General features: G+C 45.0%; 3 protein-coding genes across 3 annotated transcripts in view; 1 reads left to right on the top strand and 2 right to left on the bottom strand.

The window, feature by feature from the left end:
• The first annotated feature begins 98 nt into the window (after positions 1 to 98).
• Positions 99 to 14,862, top strand: LOC108599560 (protein melted). Its single transcript, XM_017986455.2, has 10 exons — positions 99 to 117; positions 10,157 to 10,308; positions 10,373 to 10,624; positions 10,686 to 11,484; positions 11,920 to 12,671; positions 13,307 to 13,550; positions 13,649 to 13,815; positions 13,882 to 14,010; positions 14,070 to 14,351; positions 14,406 to 14,862. Exons 2-10 carry the CDS (start codon positions 10,204 to 10,206, stop codon positions 14,661 to 14,663), a joined length of 2,988 nt encoding a protein of 995 aa, XP_017841944.1. The 5' UTR covers positions 99 to 117; positions 10,157 to 10,203; the 3' UTR covers positions 14,664 to 14,862.
• On the bottom strand, positions 4,585 to 4,896 carry LOC117134778 (odorant receptor coreceptor-like). Its single transcript, XM_033293488.1, has one exon. The coding sequence runs from the start codon at positions 4,894 to 4,896 to the stop codon at positions 4,585 to 4,587; it is 312 nt and encodes a 103-aa protein (XP_033149379.1).
• Positions 14,863 to 14,976: 114 nt separating the features above from the next.
• The window catches only part of LOC108599559 (early endosome antigen 1), a 17,175-nt gene continuing 12,485 nt past the window's right edge, over positions 14,977 to 19,666 (bottom strand). Inside the window, exons 2-9 of the mRNA XM_017986452.2 lie at positions 18,773 to 19,524; positions 17,306 to 18,712; positions 17,208 to 17,248; positions 16,720 to 16,973; positions 16,464 to 16,664; positions 16,234 to 16,405; positions 15,549 to 15,764; positions 14,977 to 15,493 (exon numbers count right to left, since the gene is read on the bottom strand). Of these exons, the coding sequence (XP_017841941.1) occupies positions 15,278 to 15,493; positions 15,549 to 15,764; positions 16,234 to 16,405; positions 16,464 to 16,664; positions 16,720 to 16,973; positions 17,208 to 17,248; positions 17,306 to 18,712; positions 18,773 to 19,511 (3,246 nt within the window). The 5' untranslated portion in view covers positions 19,512 to 19,524 and the 3' untranslated portion in view covers positions 14,977 to 15,277. The remainder of the gene's footprint in view (positions 15,494 to 15,548; positions 15,765 to 16,233; positions 16,406 to 16,463; positions 16,665 to 16,719; positions 16,974 to 17,207; positions 17,249 to 17,305; positions 18,713 to 18,772; positions 19,525 to 19,666) is intronic.

Here is a 19,666-nt window from a genome sequence, read left to right as displayed (position 1 = left end):
GACAGCGTCGCGCAGTTCAGTCTACGTTTTAATTTTGGCCCAAACGCATTCACTTTCCCGACTTGGCCAAGCAGCGCGCATGAGCCAGCGGCTTACAGAGTTTCTCTGCGTGTGTGTGTAGGTGCCCTCTCGCTCTGCCTGCCGTCATGATCCTCCGCTGATCGCTAGAGTGACTCGATGATATGCCAGTGAAACGGTTATAACGATAGAAACTTCGCAGCCCGACTATTGCTATGTTAGCCGGTGATGGTTGTGCAGCTGGCTGTGACTGTGGGCGGGGTGTCGTTACATAAATGTGATTGAGCATCAATTCACAACAACACCGAAGAATGACAGCACGTCAACGATCCAATGTTTACAAAAAAAAGTTTGAGTTCGCGCTATAACCGCTCTCAGATATCGACACTTAATACAAATTTAACATGATAAGCACAAGCTGTGCTAAAAATGATAGACTCAGCAATGGCCTGCAGTATAAAAAAAAAATACAAGTGGCGATATAATAATTGTCACACCAAACAAAAACGCCCTGCCCACCTAATCATATAACACCAACTAGCACAACAAAATTCACACAACCCAGTAATTATTGTAACAATGCTAAATTTGTGCTTTATTTGCCAACGACAGCAACACTATTAAGCCTCTCATAAAAAAGTATACAATACAATAGTACGTTAGTATACTACAGAGCTCTCGATTAACGCGGCTGTGCCGAGGTGCTTGGCCGCCAGCCTCACACAACAACAACCAACATAGCTCATAGCTCTCCATCAGGTACTCTATATATCATATCGATAGGCCTTTTCAAGTGTTTCCTTGTTGCCTTTGCTGAGTCATTGATAAATGATCACTAAACCCTAGTCAGCAACGCAGCAAGAGCCGACAGAGTGAAATAAAGAGAGAGAGAGTATAATGAGAGATAGACTAAGATGAACTCTGAGTATGAGTTTGGCGTTGTAAAATATATTTCTCGAGTTTCTGTTCTACCTCTTAACCAGTTTTGCCAAGTTTGACTTCGCCTGCTTCCTATGACCAGATAAGTGCGCTTGTGTGTCTGCAAGCCAACCCAACACACACACAGAGGGACTTAATAGCGAATAGCACCTCAATGACAGTGTATATAACTAAGATGCGAAAAAGCTCCTGACTGGTATGCAATTTGGTACAGTGCAAGGTTTACCGTTTAGGTGCAAAAGAGCCTAAGCGTAGCCACCTTACGCAATGATCAAGTATTAAAGCCTTTAGGCCACCACTAAGCCCTTTGGCTCTTGCATTACTGCATACTACTATTAAGAATATTGACTGCGGACCTCTCAATCAACTATGGCAAGAAGATTGATATTTGTGTGTCCTGTTATGCGGAGTAGATATGCCAGCAGGGAGTTACAGGAACAATAAAATGCGGAGTTACTTGCAAGATTTGAAGCTCTTAGCTATTATATTGCTATTGTCACAAGCGTAACTGGATTGGATGCATCCAAGTCTTGAGCTCGCGCTTTAATTTAGCGGTATTTCGCCTCTCTTCTCTGCTGCTTTGTTGTGTGTTTTAGCTGCTGCGTTATCTTGCCGCATATCCTCTCGGGACTCTTCCTATCATGTACTTGCTCGTGTTCACGCGTCGCCTCATGTTTCACGAAAGTGTATCGCCCACACTTATTAGTACCCCGACCGCTTAAGACGCTAAGCTTCAGCTAAATGCCTCGACTTGGAGGTTACTCTGTATTGATGATGGTCTTTCTTGCTTAATAGTCATATATAGCAGGCACGTGTACAGTGTATTTGCTGTATTGTATGTCAATAAAGCTGTCAGTCAATAATGCTGCGACAAAGCACTGATCCAAATAAGCGCAATGGCAATAGCAGACTATGCAATCGTCGTATAGATAGATGGTCGCGCTAAGTGATTGGCACAAAGCGGATAAGTATATTTGCTATGTCATCAAATGTTCATAAAAGTTGGATATTATCTTTGACGCGTCGATATGCAAAAAAAAAAGAATTAAAACAAAATTTACCTGAGTATTTTATGCATTGATTTGGCAGAGCAGCGAAATCATAAACATAAATTTGATAAGTATCCAATATTGTTGCTTATCTAAATAGCAATTTAATCAGCAGCAGTTGTAAATTATTTACTGCAGATAAAAAGCATAAAGTACATTATATTTACTTCTGCAGAAATCAGATAAGACTAATCGAATTGTTTGAGCTTTTGTGCAGAGTATACTGCATTCGATCTCGTTGAATATTCTTGAGTCTGCAAAGCGCTTCAGACCATTGTCGTCGTTCATCTTCAATAGTCTACAGACTGACAGACTGACAGACTGACGAACTGTCTGCGCATGCGTAGGGTACTCGAAAGCCGCAAACCTAACTGCGTAAGCGAATTAAAAAAAGAGCTAAAACAATCTAAAATAAAAACTAGTTTCTGCCAGACATAGCAACAAAGCCAAGAGCATAAAATACTCGTTATGTTTGAGCTACAAAGGTATAAGCTATGGCTTGATCTATGACAATATGCGAATGTTGCATGTGGCTGTGTGTGTGTGTGTCTCGAATTGGAACTTGTTGCAAGTTTGCAATTGCAAGGCGCACGACACTTGACGCTGGCTCACAACAACAGGTATGCAACATGGGCATTGGCAAATAGCTCTGGCAAGGAATGCGCAAACAAGAACCGAATACCTGGCCCAATGCGAGTATGAAAATATTAAGTATACGCCTCGTTTTTGTTTGTCTGCCTGTCATACGAGACAAGCAGCTGGCAGGCCTTGCCACATGACTGAGCTAAGCCTCGACTGCAGCTTTGAGTTACAAACGATCAGTCTCTCTGCTCTCTCTCTCTCTCTCTATCTCTCGCTCTCAGTTGAAAATTGAGCCATTTGTCATTTACAAATTGGTTTAGCCCAACCTGGCGCTGAACTTTGTCATTTTGGCCGCTTGAAATGCAAATGCAAAGCCGCAGGCAAAATCAAATCAAATCAAGGTTTATTTAGTGCATATAGCGTTAACTTCAAATCTACAAAGCGACTCAAGCTGGCGTCTTGGCTCTTGCCTTTTGCTGCTAACCTGCCGCACCGGTTTCGGTTTATGTTTTAGCCAACACCACACACACACACAAAAACACACACACACACAGATACAGATACATGCATACAGTATATTTCTATTTCTCTTTTAATTTTCTCTCGACTTGCTGCTGCTGCTGGGCTAGCGTTCTCAATATTATTTGTTAAGCCTTAACACAGTTTGCTTGCTGCAACCTGACAGCAGCATGACCTATAAACAATACCACAGGCACAATCTCGAGAATAGCAACAACAACATCTCGACACAATTGAATGCGGCGTCTGTGTCCCGATTCGGAAGCAAATGTCTGTCACGCGCTGTGCTCCATTTGTCATTTAACGTTGCTTGTTACGCCTATTGCTGGCTCATGATGTTGCTTAATTGTATGGTTATTCGTATTGCTGTTTGTCTGCAATCTCGCGTGTGAGCTAGCATGCCTCAGACCCACACTATTGGTATTTATGTCAAACTATACCTCTCTTGGTTTCTCTCATCGTGTAAAGAAAAATTTTACAGTTTTAAACCACAACGCGTTGGCCCAGGGATAGAAATGTCGCGCTCCGCTTTTGAGGGCCAACAACAAGTACCTAACTCGGGCAGCAGCAGCGAGCAGCAGCAGCAACAGCCAAGAACAGAGCCGTTAGCAACTCATTTTCGTCGAGCTTTTGCAAGCGGGCCACTAAAATGCAACATTCGGCGAGACGGTTGTTGGAATTCGCGGTTCTTATCCGGCGTAAGTCTTTCAACCGTAGATCCATCGGTTGCATTCCGCACAGTTAATCTATCAATAAGCTCAAAAGAGGCGGAGGCACAAAATGTTTGCTCTGTGGTATGTGCGCATTAGCATTTTAGACATCTGGCCAGCATCATTTCAAGCTTAACTGTATAGCTTCTTCTCGAGCGCACACCATAACAGTGCAAATCAGTCAACATGGGTGCGCTTGTGGATACATACCTAGTGCGGCGATGGTGTGATCGCTGCTCGGACAGTTAGTGGGACAATCCCGACATGCCTATGCTATAAAGAGCGCAGCACACTTAACAACTAATTATGTAACTCACGAGATTCTGCACGAGTTAGCTGCTGCCGATCAATTAGCGCTGCCTGCCAGTGCCAACATTTTCCAATCAGTTGACCTCTCATACGAACAGTGAACAACAAATAAATAAAGGCTATGGCATGTATTAGAATAATTCTCGCGATCATCCGATCGGCTAATATGTACTATGACAGAGCGCTGGGCGGACTAAATGGTTATAGGGTCAACACGAGTTGTGGGAGCGGTGAAAGTTGCGGGGGCGCGCGTTTGAAAGTTTTCTGATTATTTTTGATTCTCTTTATCAAGGTCCAGTTATGATACGCGAACGCTTAGTATAAGCCCATATTTTGCACGATAAATGTGAGTAGAGGTCTCTGGGTGATGTAGATGGCCATCGTATTGGATAGTTAAAATTGATAATAGAACATCTCTTATACATTTATTTATGTTTCATTTTTCTGTGCTGTGTGTTTTACCTGTAAAAGTTTTTCTGATTGATGGCCAGATAAACGAACTTGATGATGCAATGGGTAAAGAATAATGTGGTAATTGTATTGCCGGACAGCTCATTGACCTCCTCGGCATTTAAGGCCATGTTGACCAGTATAAAGCCCAACTGCATCACAATGACCACCAAATGTATTGACGAATAGATCTTCTTTGTCAGCGAGCTGCCGCCGGTGAAGTTATGCATGAACAGGCCGGAGTACTTCATGGCGCGTATATTGGGCATGAGGTCGGCCACCAGGCCCGTGTATTTGCTCGGCTGCATTGAGGTTGACATCTGTGCAGACACACAAAATCAGTAAAATTAATTAATTTGCCGTCTTTCTCTCTCGCTCTGTGCGTGTGTTCAGTGCTATTTTTTCATCCCAAAATTTAATTAGGCAATCATCGAAAGTGGCTTAAGTGCTACAAATTGACAAAGTGCCACACCAAAGCTGCCGCAAATATGTTTTATTCAACACAAAGGAGAAGCAAAAACAATTTCGATTAGCTGAGATAAAATTTCATGCAGATTTAATTTGATTTATCTCTGCTTAAATTCCCAATTGAAATTGCATTTAAGTTGCTTACAGCTACAGTGTGACAAAACTTATTTATTTATTAATCAATTAACAATGTTCTACTTCGCAACGATTTTCACTTTACTAGAGCCCACTCGAGGCTTATCTTCCTTAATTCGAAAAAACGATTAATCTTGCCGAGCAACTTGGTCGCTTACAGGAGCGTGTAACGTTAATTGAAGACTGAGCAATGGTTCGAGGCTTACACAGTTCTCAGCCTTTGAAAGTTCTGCCGTAACATATGTATGTTGCCCCACAAGGATAGCGACAGGCGATGAACCGTAGACTAACTAAGCATCTGCTTGAAGCCAAATTCCCACGCCACCTGCCCCCCCTCGGTGAAGCGGGGCACCCTCGTGGTCTCCTACGATCTTCTGTAGTATATTAAGGCCAATACATAACACTAAGGACACTAGGATATAGTTCATGAAACTCGCGCTGCTGCAACCTTGCAGCGGCCTAAGGGTGGGGGGCTGTTCTCTGCACCATTGAACCGCGCGAATTCGACATGTTAATGAATCCAATGGCGGCCGCGCCTGAAACAGTACTTGTTCAATTATGAGCGACTTTGAAAGCGCTTGTTAAAGAAGTCTGCTGCCTAAAGCGGCGGCCGGCTGACTGAAGTAATATATCTCACAATTTAAATCGCCACCCACGAACTTTAAGCTGCGCCTTAATTCTTTCGTTACTTGTGTTAAGGCATTCACAACCAGACAATAGGTATGTGTATGTGTGTGCCTCGCGAAACTGATGTAGTGTTGGCACCAACAGCCAGAGCCAAAGGCAACAGTCGCTATGTGGTTTATTTTACGTTGTCGTGTGACGCCTCGCATGTCTGATGTTCCCGCTTATTCGAACAGCTATAAACTGCAAATTAAAAGCCAATCGATTATTTTCAAAAATGCTGCTTGTGTGCTGTTGGAGTATTATGAACACACCACACCCCAAGCTAGCCGAAACGACGCCATTTTAGCCTCTCCCCCTTTAAATTGGCCAATTACCTGACTAAATCCTAATTAGATATTTTTGGAAATTTATTTAAGTAGCCGCTGTTCGTTAAGCCTCGTGCTACTATTGATGACAGTGTTTAGGCCAACATGGTCTCATGACAGCTATTAGGTTTTGGCAACACAATTAGCAACTTACCATCATGAGTGGTAAATCGCATACGAAGCCCTCACCTGCAGCGATCCCTAGCGTAAATAGGAGCTCACGAGAAAGGCAGAATACAAAACGCAATTGAGGCATCATCACAGCCATTACGCATCATATACATACAGCGGTAGAATTTATTTGTTTTAGTTTTTTAATTGAAATAATGCTTGCTCGCACGGCTGTGTTACTGTAAATTTGCCATTTGCGCTTGATTCGCTGCCAATAAGCGAATACATCAAAACCATTTGTTGTAGCGTAACTAATTTGAATATGTATGTTATAGCGCGCTGGTTACGTGTCTGGTCGTAATCTAAATGTAATGCTGCCACTACAGATTAAATAATATTGATACAATATTTAATTGGTGCGACAAAAGCGCTCGCCATTCAATTAAAATACGGTCGAGTAAATCAAAATAAAGGCATACACACAAACATATTTACATGTCCATGTAGCATGGACGACATGTCCAGACCAAAATCATAATTAAATTGCAAATCTAATTAAGCATTGCCTGTCTTATGCCATTTGCTTGACTATTAATTATGCAAGAATCAACAATTGACAGTTATCATTATTTAAATTGTTACAACTATAACTTGTAAGCTATTCGTAATGATCCATAGCATGTTGTCTTTGACGGCGCATTTTCACTATCTTTTTTAAATAACCAGACACGAAGGATTCACCCTATGCTACTTCACTTATTTTATGTGTGATATGCTATACTGCATAAGTCAAGTTTGGGCTCAACTTTAAGATGAGCTCGTTTTGTGGCGTCCATAAATTTTTAAATGACCGTTAGTGTTTACATCACTTATGCAGTAAAATAAAAACAAGTCACATTTTCATAACTCATTCAAAGTCAAACAAAGTCCTAACGTTCAACAACCATTTATCTTAAGCACCTGAAAGCAAAGCCGAGCCAACAACAAGAACCAGCAGGAACATCAACAATGGCCCGCACAATTAACAAACTCAAAAACTCCAGACGCACACAAAAATATTTGCTTGCAATTCAGTTCAAACATGCTTCCGCGTGTAATTACGAAATTCCATGCTGCACACACCACCCGCCTTAAACATTTATTAACAAAACAAGCCAAAGATTGCAAGATCAATTAGCAAAAAATCTGTAAATGACAAAGAACACAAATACGCTACACACCCCGCTTAGCCACTTCATGCGTGTCCCATGTGTGTCATGTTGTTGTGGCCCTTGAAGTATGCTGCTGTGACCACATAAAATTCAGGGAAATTTATTGCAAAATAAAGTTACTTGAGTGTACGTGGAGGCTTCAAGGCTCTCAACAAATTTATGGCCCCCCATGAACGCACAACAAGCCAGCAAAGTCAGCCGAACCGGATGAACTCCCCATAATGTAAAACAATTCACTGCCTTGGTCCAGGTCTGCCTGAATGTCTTTCACTGTCTGTGTGTGCTTGTTTTACTGTGTGTGTGTCGCCATTCGTCATTAAGCCAGATATGTGTTACAAAAAGCAAAAACAAAATCGCAGCCATTCCTGTCATACCAAAGACGCCAAATTATATCTATTTATTTCATGAAACGCGTGGCCGTAAGATTAAGATTTTCAAAAAGACGAATACCGAATATAAGAAAGCTCAATAAATTTGAACGTATGCCGCCCCAGTTCGGCTGCGCGCTCCCGAAATCGTGTGACCCAAACTGCTGTCACACTCCCTTTCCCGCTTCCGGTTAGAGTTCAAAGGCAGACCGAAGTGGGTAGCAAAGGGGGATGAGTGCCTTCTGGCCTCCACGTCGAAGACAGGGTTCAAAAGTTTTCACATCTAGATTTATATTGGCAGTGTATGGTTGATTGTGTCACTTGTTGTCGTTCATGCGGCATTAATTCTCTGTGCCTCCGCCCTCGCTGCTTGGCTGTGCGCCGCACTGTGCGTGTTGTGCTCACCCTCCCTTCCCTCCTATCAAGGCCCCCGTCTGACGCTTGCCAGGATTAGAACACGCCGTCAATTGTCTCTCCGCCGACCTATGGCCAACTTTTAACAAAGAATTGCCCGCCTCGCTTTAGCACGTTAACATACGCCCCATGCTTTCAGCATTATTGTCACACGTATAAATCACGGTTGCACAAATTTTTGTGTCGTGCGTTCTGTAGTCGTCTTTAGTGTGGCTTTACTGGTGTTGCATCAGATCATTCAAGATATAATTTGGCTGCCACCCAATGTTAGTCCAAGCGCATGGCAATCCTCTCTAACGGTTTTGGTACCTCTGGCGAGTCAGTAGAGTGCCTTATGATATAAATGATTATGCTGACTGATAATATGTCTCGCTCTCTCTCACGCTGTTGTTGCTTGCTGCGTGCTGCTGCGTCAAATTAGTATGCTTTGGTTTCGTTTAGCTGTCATCTGCGCTGATTTGCTGCGTGAGAGAATCTCTTTATACGCTACAAATTATATGGGTAGCATAGCTGCTGCGTTGCCAGTTGTTGCATTAATTATGTAAGTCAAGCATAAGAAGATATTAAAGCTGAGCACATCAAATAAGTCACATATAACTTAATTATATATTAATTTTAATTGGCTAAAATATTTAAGCTAAAGGCAGAAACTTTTGTATTGAAGCCATTGAAAGCTGCTTTTGAAATTTCTTTATGAACTGTATTTAAGTTTGTCAACATCTCTACGCCATCTGGCAACTCTGGCAGCTTTACACGTGCACTCGCATACATTGACAACTAGCGGGTCACGCTTACTCTCTTGAGCTACGCTCTTTGGCTCTCGCGTTTTGTGCACAGATGCTGAGCAGCAGCAACAACATTTGGCCAACTGCTGGCGCACCCCCTGCGAACAACTGCATGCTGAAGTCATTCAAAAATGGTCCTGCGGTTCCCGCAACCCGGTGGGTACCGGGCGGCTCATGACAGCCAGAGCATTATCGGCCGGAGGGCAACGCTTGTTGCCAAGAAGACAATGCAACAAGTATGCGTTGATCGTGAAGTTTCGCTATTTATAGCTCCTCTATATAGACAACAGATGCGCCCGGCCACTGGAGACGAGTGCAAAATATTTACACTTGCCAAACTGAAATAGTTTAGAACATCTAGGAATTTTAACTAGATTAGATTTCAAATGCAAATGCGAGTATCTGTAACAAAAATAAATAGTAAAAAAACACGTAAAATCGGCTCTTTGTTATAAACTTTCCTAGGAAAAATGTTTCCTTTGCATAGCAAAATTCATACACAAGTTTTCAAGATACGAACGTAGTTTCAACTTTCCTTAAAACTTACACTACAATTGTTAAACAAATATTTTACTAACACCCCAAAAAAATAACAAAATACGTTTTAAGTAAATGTATTCTATTTTATTAATATCATTTAAAATATTCTTAATAATTACATTCTAAAAGTCTTATTAAATAGATACATATATTTAGGACTATGATATAATTATTTGATTATTTTTTTTTAAATCAAACTCAAAAGCAACATTTTACAATTCCTATTATTTTAATATAATAAGCATTTTATAAATTGCCAACTTTGAACATTACTAAGCAGTAAAATCAATAATAAGTATACGAGCTATACTAGATTAATTGCTCAAGCGTTACAGAATCTATCTTATTATATTTCTATCACGCTATATATCTATCTCATATATTTCTTCGAGTGTATTAGCTGAAGTTGGGCGAATTGATAGATTTGTCGCACGCTATTTATTTGCTGGCGGACGGCGGCGTCCGTTGGCCTGGCACAAAGCCAAACTAGCAAATAAGGCAATAGAAAAGCAGAAGACAGGAATTTACTTAAACTTATTTATTTTTTGCATTGCAGCTGGAGCAAGTGAAATGATAGACTAAGAGCAGAGCAAGCCAAACGAGATGCACGAACTGTTTACGAAAGTGCTCGCCAAGCGCGATCTGTCCAAGGCCGGAGATCTGTTCTCAGTGCCGGATGCGGAGATTGTCAATGATATAACAGAGGTGGTAAGTGGTTGCAATTAAAAGTGAAAGCCCACAACGCTAACTAGCTCTTGCGCCTGCCTTGCAGCTATCGGAGATCAATCCGATAATCTCGCATGCGGACTATGTGAAGAACAACAATGACCAGAGCGTGGTGGAGATTTGCGTGACGCGCGTGCTCTCCTGCATACGCGAAACACGCAGCGCGGAGCGCTACTGCGCCGCTCTGGTGGATCTGCTGAAGACCTGTCTGCTCTGGAATCTGCAGCCAGTGGCGTCCACCAAGGAGGAGCCGCCGCATGCCAAGATCGCAGCTGATATAATCTCTAGCATATTTTTAGTGAGCGCCCTATAACTATTTTGAATTGAATTTATTATTAACTCTCGCTCTCTTTGCTTAGAACTATGATAAGAAAGAACTGATGAAAATAGCGCTGCCCATTGCCGTGCAGTTCCTGCCCAAGGGCAACAAGGAGCTGTCGCGAAATCTTGCCAGCTATCTCTCGCTGGCAGCCATAGACTACGCCTATCTGTTGATCGACATCATGGACCCCATCATGGACTCCATACTCGCCGGCAACTACGGACTGCTGCGCGTGCTCTCCCAGGTCTATGAAGTCTCCCCGGAGACGGTGACGCCGCATGCGCCGCTGCTGATGCCGCTGCTGCCTCAGTGCGACGCCCAGGAGCGCATGGCCGTGTTCCAGCTCTATCTGTTGATTGTGCAAAAGTCACCCGCCGTGCTGGAGTCCTGTGTGCCGCAGCTTTGCAGCTTCCTCCAAGACAGCGACACCTCCATTATCACCATGCAGATACTGCTCACGCTGGCGCAGCACAATCCTCAGCTGCTGGTGCCGCACTTTGAGCAGGTGCGTCAGGCGGCCAAGAGCAATCCCAGCACAGTTACCTTGGCCGCTCAGCTGCTCACCACGGCGGGCATGGGCAGCAAGGAGACGGCGCAACAGGCGCTTGACTTTGTGCTCGAACATCTGCCGGCTCAGGCGCTGCTCCAGCAGGAGGCAACGCGTCTCTGCTCCGCCTATCCTGTTCTATTCACGGACAAGGTCTTGGCCTGCGTGCGCCAGAAGAACGCGGCGCTCAGCTCGCAGCACGACGTGGGCAATGGCACGGCCAACAAGATTTCCGGCGGTGTCACCATCGTCAGCCTCAACTCCAGTCCAAGTGCGCAGCTCAAACCAGGTGAGCAAAAGTTGCTTAAACAAATATAAACAGTAATTTATTAAATTCAGTTTGTGTTTCAAATGCAGGTTCGGAGTTAAATTCTTGCTACTCTTTTTTTTTTTTAATATCTAAATATAGCTAAAAGTTGATCTATTATTATTATTATTTTTTATTTGTTTATATTTACTCTAGTGATAAGTTACTAAAGACTGAAGAGCTGAAAGATATTTAAATAGCATTAAACTGAGAGATATTCAAGAGACTTTGCCCTTTGTTAATAATTCGATTTAAAATGTTAAAATTTTACACTTCATTGTGCATATTTTTTTGTGTGTGACTCTTTAATATTTAGATATTGTTTAATTATTAAATTACATTTTTTTTCTGCCAGTTTGAATAAAAAAATTATTTAAAATTTTATTAAATTATTTTAAATACTTTTATTTCTTACAGTTGCTTTGGCCACGCCCATTGGCAGCAGCAACAATGTGCCACAGGCAGCTGCAGTGCTGCCCAACGCAACGCCAGCCACGCCTGTTGCTGCACCCACGCCCATTGCTAGCTCCACACCGGCAGCAGCGAATGCTGCCACGCCCACACCCACTCCCACACACGCCGGCTACACGCGTCGCGTTAAGCTGGGTGACTCCCGCAGCACCGGACGCCTGCATCCGGCGAGCAACACGCACCGCAGCGTCACGCGCCTCAATGTGGCCAGCGGATCCGTGGGAGGCTTGCACAAGAGCATGACGCGGCTGAGCAACTCGCAGATCAATCAGCAGCCAGGCGGCAATTCCAATGGCAATGTGGTGGTGCAAACTGGAGCAACGCCCAAGACATCGACAGCGCCTTCTAATCCACCAGTGACGCCGGTGCCGCCGCTGAGCAACGACGTGGTCATCACTGGGCACAACAAGCACGGCATACCGGTGACCTCGGGCGGCGTGACCGTCACCACTTCGCCCTCCAAGGTGCGGCCGCATTCGCAAGGACCTGCCACGCTGCTCAACTCCAGCACAGTGCTCATGAAATACAGCACGGATGCACTGAATCAGTCCATGGGCTCCATTAGCATACCCCAAGCCAATGCCGTGGCGGGTCCAAGCCAGAACGCCGTATCCGTGCATCATGCGTCGCCTGCGCTGCCGCCAGCCACCAGCAATGGTCATGCCAAGTCCATCACCAAGCTGCCAGTCAATGGCAATGTGAGTAAATTTAAATTAAAATTAATTAGCAGCGACTAGCATTTTAAAATTCATGCTTAAATCGAAATTCTTATAAAATAAAACAGTCAACAAGTATTTAAATTTAAAAATAATGATCAAGATAAATTTTGGCAAATATTAAACTGCAAAAGATTTCAACTTAGATCAACAACTGATAAAGTCAAGTAATGTTGCCATTTATGTTTTTGATTTGTTAATAAAATTATCATAAAAGTTTTAAGCACGAGAAATCATAAAAAAGTTCAAAATCATCTTTTTGATATTTAAAATAACAAAAGTCTTCAACTCACAATCAGATAAAAAGCTGATAAAGTCAAATTGCAATAATTTTGATCTGTTAAGCAATTATCATATAAATCGTAAAGCAGTCAAAATAAATTGAACTGAATAAACGCAAAATTTTTACAAGCTATAGAGCTTTCAAAATATTTTATAATATATGTAGCCAATGCTTTTATAGCTTAGCATTTATATATTTTATATTTAAAAATGTCTTTATTTTTACTTCATATCTTAAATCAGCCAACATTTTCTAATTCAACTCAAGCACTTTTAATTAGTCAAAGTTAATTGAACTTATGCCATTTACTGATCGTAACTTTACCTTTCCATAGAGCGAGGTGATTGTCTCTGGTCCCACCACCACCACCAATGTGGCTCCGAGACGTAGCGATAATACGAGCCGCACGCTGCTGAACGCCAACAGCGGTTTGGATCAGCGCATGAGCACCTTTGAGCCATATCAGATAATGCGCGATCCTGTGCAGCAATTCTGCGAGAAGAACTTTGCCTCGATCAAGAGCTACATGGATGAAGTCTCGCAGCACTTGCCGCCGCCCACGCGCTGCAGCATCGAGGGTAAGTTTGCAACTAGTCTAAGCTAACCTTTAATCTCTATACTCAAGCACACACACACACACATAAACACACACACACACATGCATACACATACACAGTTTCGAATGAATTTGCAGAGCGTCGCAAGAAAGTGGCCAAGCTGCACTTTGCCTGCCAGATACGTGGACCACATTGCCTCTACTCCAAGACTTGCTTCACCATGCGCACGCGCAATCCCAAAACCTGGATACACATGATCTTCCTCGACTTTCAAGTGCGACACTTTGTGAGTAGCAAATGCAGGCAGCTAAGCCAAGCAAAGCAAATTAACTTGTGTCTCTTTGTTTTGCAGGTCAAGGAGAAAAGCGTGCTGAGCACACGTGAGCCTGGGATTAGCAATCTGAAGAACATCTGGCAGATACTCAAGTGTGAGAATCGCAGCTTCACCGAGCTGGTCACCAGTCAGTTTCCCCAGGTTAAGGTAGAGCTCAATGCCCAAGTTTTGCGCTAAGCTTTAAGCTAATGGTTAATTATTTGTAGGATCGCGAGATACTTGTCAATGAGCTGCGTCATTCGGGCTTTCTGGATGTGTTCGAGGTCTCCAAGACGGACAAGTCCAATCCCAACTGCAATGAGCTGGAGTATCAGTGGGGCTGCTTTCTGTGCAATCATCCGGACAAGGCGGTGGGCTTTCTAAATGGCAGCAATCAGCCCATGATTGAGGGTCAGCTCAAGGAGAAGAAGGGCAAGTGGCGACTCTTCAGACGCTGGCGCACGCGCTACTTTACGCTCTCCGGTGCGCATCTATCCTGCAAGGGTTCCGTAAGTAACTGGACTACATAACTGGAACTAAGATTTAACTAAATTCATCTCTAGAGCGGCGGCGAGAGCATCGATGTGAATCAGATACGCTCGGTGAAGGTTTCGCGTGGCGCTCGCAACATACCCAAGGCCTTTGAGATCTTTACGGCCGACCAGACGCTAATACTCAAGCCCAAGGATGGCAAGAACGCCGAGGAGTGGGTGCAGTGCCTCAGCATTGTGGTGGCGCATTCGCAGGCGCGCGACAATCCCACAGTGAAGACCAATAGTCTGCCCGCCCGCAGCATTGGCAGCAGCAAGCCGTCCTTCTGAGCCGAGTCTAGCCACGCCCACTGCGCGCCCACATTGTGAGATTATTTGTAAATGTAAAGACAAGAAAAGCAAAAGACAAGCGCAACTTGCGCCCCCGACAAAAAGGAAGACGAAGACACAGCTGTCTACTATATATAAATATCAGCTAATCGATATACATACATATATCTATCTATATAAACATATACACTTACTAATTTCAAGGGATTTTAAAAATTGCGCGAAATTGTTTTTATCTATCGTTAAGTTGATTTTATATACATTTAGTTTATGCTAATTTATTATTTTAATTGTATAATACAAACAATTTGCTTATAAAACAAAGAAAACGACTTTGCAATTCGAATTTATTAACTAACATAGGCAGGCCTACGAATAATAAATGAATAGGGCAGATATATTTGAGATCTAAGGACAAATTCAATTAGTTTGAAATTAATTATTTGGCAAGCATTACTAATTTTCGAAAAATTTAAGCTAAGCAACATTTAAAGTTTGGACAATTTGTTTAAAATTTAAATTTGCCACTTGCAGTTGGACGCAAACATTTGTAACTAACTAGACAATTTGTTAATTTATATATTAATTAATAGTTAACAACAATTTGACACAGTTCAAGGCTTTGCGCTGTTGGCATTGAGATCCTCTGACTGATCCAGCAGCTGTGACCAGTTGGCATTGAGACGCACTACCTCCATGTCCTGACGCAGCTGCTGCAGCGACGTCAGCGACTCGGAGTCCTGCAGCACACGCGACACCTGCTCCAGTTGATTGGCATAGATGCGCAGTCGCTCCACCTGGTTGTTGTCCTGAGTTGTCAGAGCCTGAGCCTGCAAAGAAATAACATCAATGACTTGGCTTAGAGTTGCAGTTGGATGCACTCACCTGTAGACTGTTTAGATAGCTGCTGATGCGCGAGTCCTGCAGCTGACCGCTGGCCTGCCACATCTTCAGCAAATTGAGTATGCCCAGCACATCGCCCTGCTCGGCGTCTGGCGGATTGGGCGACAGCAGCTGCATGGGCGGAAACTCTGTGGTGGGCGAGAGCTTCTTGTAGCTGCTGCAGAGCGTGCTCAGCATGCAGATGTCCTCATTGAGGCGCTGATAGCGATAGCGATAGGCAAAGGCGTAGGCGTTGGCGTAGGCGAAGGCGAAGTTGAGTTTTAATTTGTTTAAATATTTAAATTCATTTCAAACGAAAGAGTGCGCTGGCTAACTTGACTTGTGACTGTGACTGTCCATGGATTGACATTTGATTGAATGAATGAATGAACGATTGAATGAATAAACAATAATATTTGTTAAAGTTCGCTGCTTGCAAATCAAAATCATAACAAACTCAAAGCTCAAAGTTATGTATTATTTATTAAAAATTAAAGTATGACTAAATTAAAGTTTTAACTTAAGTTCGCAAATCGTTGGATTAAACATATGCATAAATATATCCCGCCTCTCTGAACGTTAACGATATATAGAAATGTCTTCGAAGAATGCGCAACACAAAAAGCGTCCAGAGCGTGTAAAAACGAAAACAAAAGGCCAAAAGCTTTGAACATGGCTAAAACCTTACATCGATTTCATTGCGATGGCGCTGCATGTCCGACTTGGCTCCACTCAGATCGCTGCCCTTGATCATTAGCTCCTGCGTGGCATCCATAAGCTCATCCTGCAGCTTCAAGTTCACATCCTCCAGATCCTTCAGCTTCTCCAGCATGTCGCCCTTGTGTTGCTGCAATTTATTTCTAAACAAAACAAGCAATGAATTAATTAAATATTAAGTGAATTAAATTCGCAGCTTACTTGTCCACAATTAATTGCTGTATGCAATTGTCGTTGTCCTGCTGCACTAGACGCAGAACTTTCAGCAATTTGGTCACCAGATTGTCCACCTCAATGACCTGATCCACCACTGCTTGGGCAGTGCTGTACTCCATAAGCGAAGGCAGCTCGGCCAGCGAATCATGGCAGCTCAACTCTTCAGTGTTGCAAGTATCGCGATTGCTAAGGTTAATACAAATATTAATAAACAATTTCAAATTTGAATAGATTAACTTACTTCATGGGCAGCACACTCAGCTTGTGCATATGCAGCTCCATCTGCTGGCGATTGGTGATGGCTTGCGACAGCTGCTGCAGTGAATCATCGCCATTGACTGCTCCAGACTGTTGTTGCTGCTGCTGACTGCTCATCAGCTCAGTGGGCAGCTCAATCTGCGATATCATGCCCGTGCAAGAGGAAACCATGTTGTGTGAATGCGAATCCGGCTGCACTACGTCCTCCAGCACATTGTCCATCATGAGCAAACAGGGCTGTAAATAATAGAAAACAGTTTTTAGAAATTCATAGGCACATGATAGAGCAAAAAGTTTTAATTGGTGACAATAGAAAATTTTAATTAATTCAATTCGATTGCTCCTAGTCATCTAAACATCTCGTATATTAATTCCTAGACTTAGCGAAACCATTAACTACTTTAGCTACTCTCTCAAATTTCATTGTATAAACTGCATCTGGTCTGCGGCTCTTGGTTTTGTTGAACTCACCTCCGTTTCAGAGTCCAGCATTTCCGTGGAATCGGAATCATCTGTCAAAGTAGAAACGTTTACTATTTATTTGCATAAATTTAGTGACAAACTCTCACCTCCATTGCCATTGAGCTGGGCTAGTTCATTGCCATTGAGCGTCGCTTGGGACTGCGTGCCATTGGTGGTGGCCTGGCCATGGCGCTTGGCTGGATGACGCAATGAGAGACGCTTGCCGGAGTGGCTGGTGGCCTGGCGTATGGCACCGATGACGGCGGCTATGAAGGATTGATTGCGCTGCGGCGACAAGGAGCCATCGCTGGCGAGCACAAGATCAGCAGTTGCTGAGGTGAGCGGCAAGTTGAGACCATTGGGACGCGTAGGTTCAGACTCTGTGTTGGTCAGCGACTCGCACTGGAAGCGTATGTCCTCCAGATCCTGCTCCGAGATGCTGTAGGAGCAGACCAACTGCTCCACCAAGTTGTCCAGACGCGCATGCAGCCCCGACAAAGCTGTGGAGGCGCCCGCTACGGCGGCATTCTGCTGATGAATCAGCTCACGCGACTTGGACTCCAAGCCAGCGTATTTGGTCTGCAGCAGTCGCTGCTCCTGGCGTCGCTGCTCATTGAGACGCACCAGATGGCGGCACTCATCACGCAGCACCTTGACCTCCTCCTCCCGATTGGCCAGCTGCGATTGCGTGGCCTGCTGCTCCAGCTCCATTTCGCGCAAAGCTTCGCACTGTGCCGCCTTCTCGTGCTGCAGAAAGTCCTGCAACTCGCTGGACTCCTGCTCAATGGCCGCCTTCTCCTGCAGCAGCAACTGCTGTGTGGCCAGCGAGCGACGCATCTCCTGCTGCAGTGTACGGCAGAGGGCACGCAACTGACCAATCTCCTGCTGGCGCTCGAATAGCTCATGGCCACTTAGCTGTATTTGGGACTCCAGCATGAGCAAACTGTCGTGGCCGCTGCCATCGTTGCTGTCCTCAGAGGTGGGCGTGCCCGCACTGGCGCTAACCACACGCGCCAGCTCCAGCATGCCCATGACACGTTCTGTATTGAGATGTAGTTCCTGCTGCATGGCCAGCTTCTCCTCACGCTCGCGCTGCAGCTTGGCGCTTAGCTGACGCACCTCCAGACGCAGTTGCTCCAGCTCCTGTTCGCGCTGATCCGGCTCCGCTTGTGTGCTTTGATCTGTCTGCTCCACGGCATCCACGGCACGCGTCTGCAGCAGTCCACCCGTCAGCAGCTGCTCCAAATCCTCACTAGTCAAAGCGGTCTGCACTGCAGTCTCATGATAAATGCGCGTGCGTTGCTGTGGACGTCGCAGCGAGTTCACTTTAGCTATAGCTGTGGGCGCAAAGCTGGGCGTGGCCAGACTGCGTCGACTGCTGGGTGCAACCATGACGGATGCAGTCATCCGAGCATCCACAATGGCGGCGCGACTGATGGAATTGCTGCGCGAAAGTCTCCCAGCACTCAAATCCTCCACAGACTGCTGCTTGCGACGACGTGGCAACGTGCCAGCTGTAGAAACAAGAAAAAGCTTGAGAGGATTACTCGCTACAAGTGTTGGTTGTGGCTTACATGGCGCGGGACTGCCGCGTGGACGCGTGTTGAGCACCTCGGGGGTGACGGACATGCCACGACGAGCAGCGCTGCCGCGATTCGCTGGCCAGCGTCCGTCATCCGAGGGTGTGCCTGGAGTGCGGGCGCGACTCAGCGATGGAGTGCGCTGCAGCTGAGTCAGACGCTGCACGGATTGGGCGCGGTTCAGTGCACTGGGCAGCGTATCTGGCTTTTGTGGGCGTGGCGTGCGCTGGGGCGTCACAGCGCTGGGCACGCGAAAGGAATTGTTGCTGGTGAGGCGTGGCTTCTCCTTGCCCACTGGCGTGGCTGCGTTCCTGGGCAGGCTTTGGGCACGCTTCAGATTTGCCACACGCGGCGACTTGTTGCCATTTGGTGTAGCAGGCGCGGGTTCGAACATGGCCACCTTCTTCTTGACGCTGCCATTGCTGCGTCTGGGCGGCGTCGTCGTCGCCGGCTGCGATGAGCATTCGCTGCTCTGCTCCTGTTCACTGGGCGTAACAGCAACCAGCAGCTGCAATTCGCAGCTGTCGTAGATCTCCTCCAGGCCGCCATTGCTGCTGGTGTAGCCGCCGCTGGTGCTGCTCAAGCCGCGCTGCAGTGAAACGCAGTCCAGGCCACTGTCGCTGCCGTCGCAATTGTTCAACCCACTGCTGATCATTGCATCCTGCTCTACGCTCAGCTCCAAGCTGGCGGGGCACACTTGCTGCTGTTCCATTTCAAACAACGTGCCGGACATGGCACTTCACTCACTAAAATAGAAAGAGAGAGAGAGAGAGCGAAATTTAGTGTGCGTGATTCACTTTGGGGACGACCTAAATTTTGTGTATTTTTGGGATGCTGGCATTTTCAGTGGCATGCCACCGCGCCAACGACCTTTTCAACAAGTTGCCC

This window comes from Drosophila busckii, chromosome 3L (assembly GCF_011750605.1).
Source record: "Drosophila busckii strain San Diego stock center, stock number 13000-0081.31 chromosome 3L, ASM1175060v1, whole genome shotgun sequence".
Taxonomy (NCBI): Eukaryota; Metazoa; Arthropoda; class Insecta; order Diptera; family Drosophilidae; genus Drosophila; species Drosophila busckii.
The sequence above is the reverse complement of the archived record's forward strand: the minus strand, read 5'-3'. Positions and strand labels throughout refer to the sequence as shown.

Excerpts from the sequence above, each read along its gene's own strand:
- LOC117134778 (XM_033293488.1), bottom strand. The coding sequence starts at position 4,896 with ATGTCAACCTCAATGCAGCCGAGCAAATACACGGGCCTGGTGGCCGAC.
- LOC108599560 (XM_017986455.2), top strand. The coding sequence starts at position 10,204 with ATGCACGAACTGTTTACGAAAGTGCTCGCCAAGCGCGATCTGTCCAAG. Across the intron at positions 11,485-11,919 it reads AAGTGCGCAGCTCAAACCAG|TTGCTTTGGCCACGCCCATT; the intron begins GTGAGCAAAAGT and ends TATTTCTTACAG. Across the intron at positions 13,816-13,881 it reads ACTTTCAAGTGCGACACTTT|GTCAAGGAGAAAAGCGTGCT; the intron begins GTGAGTAGCAAA and ends TTTGTTTTGCAG.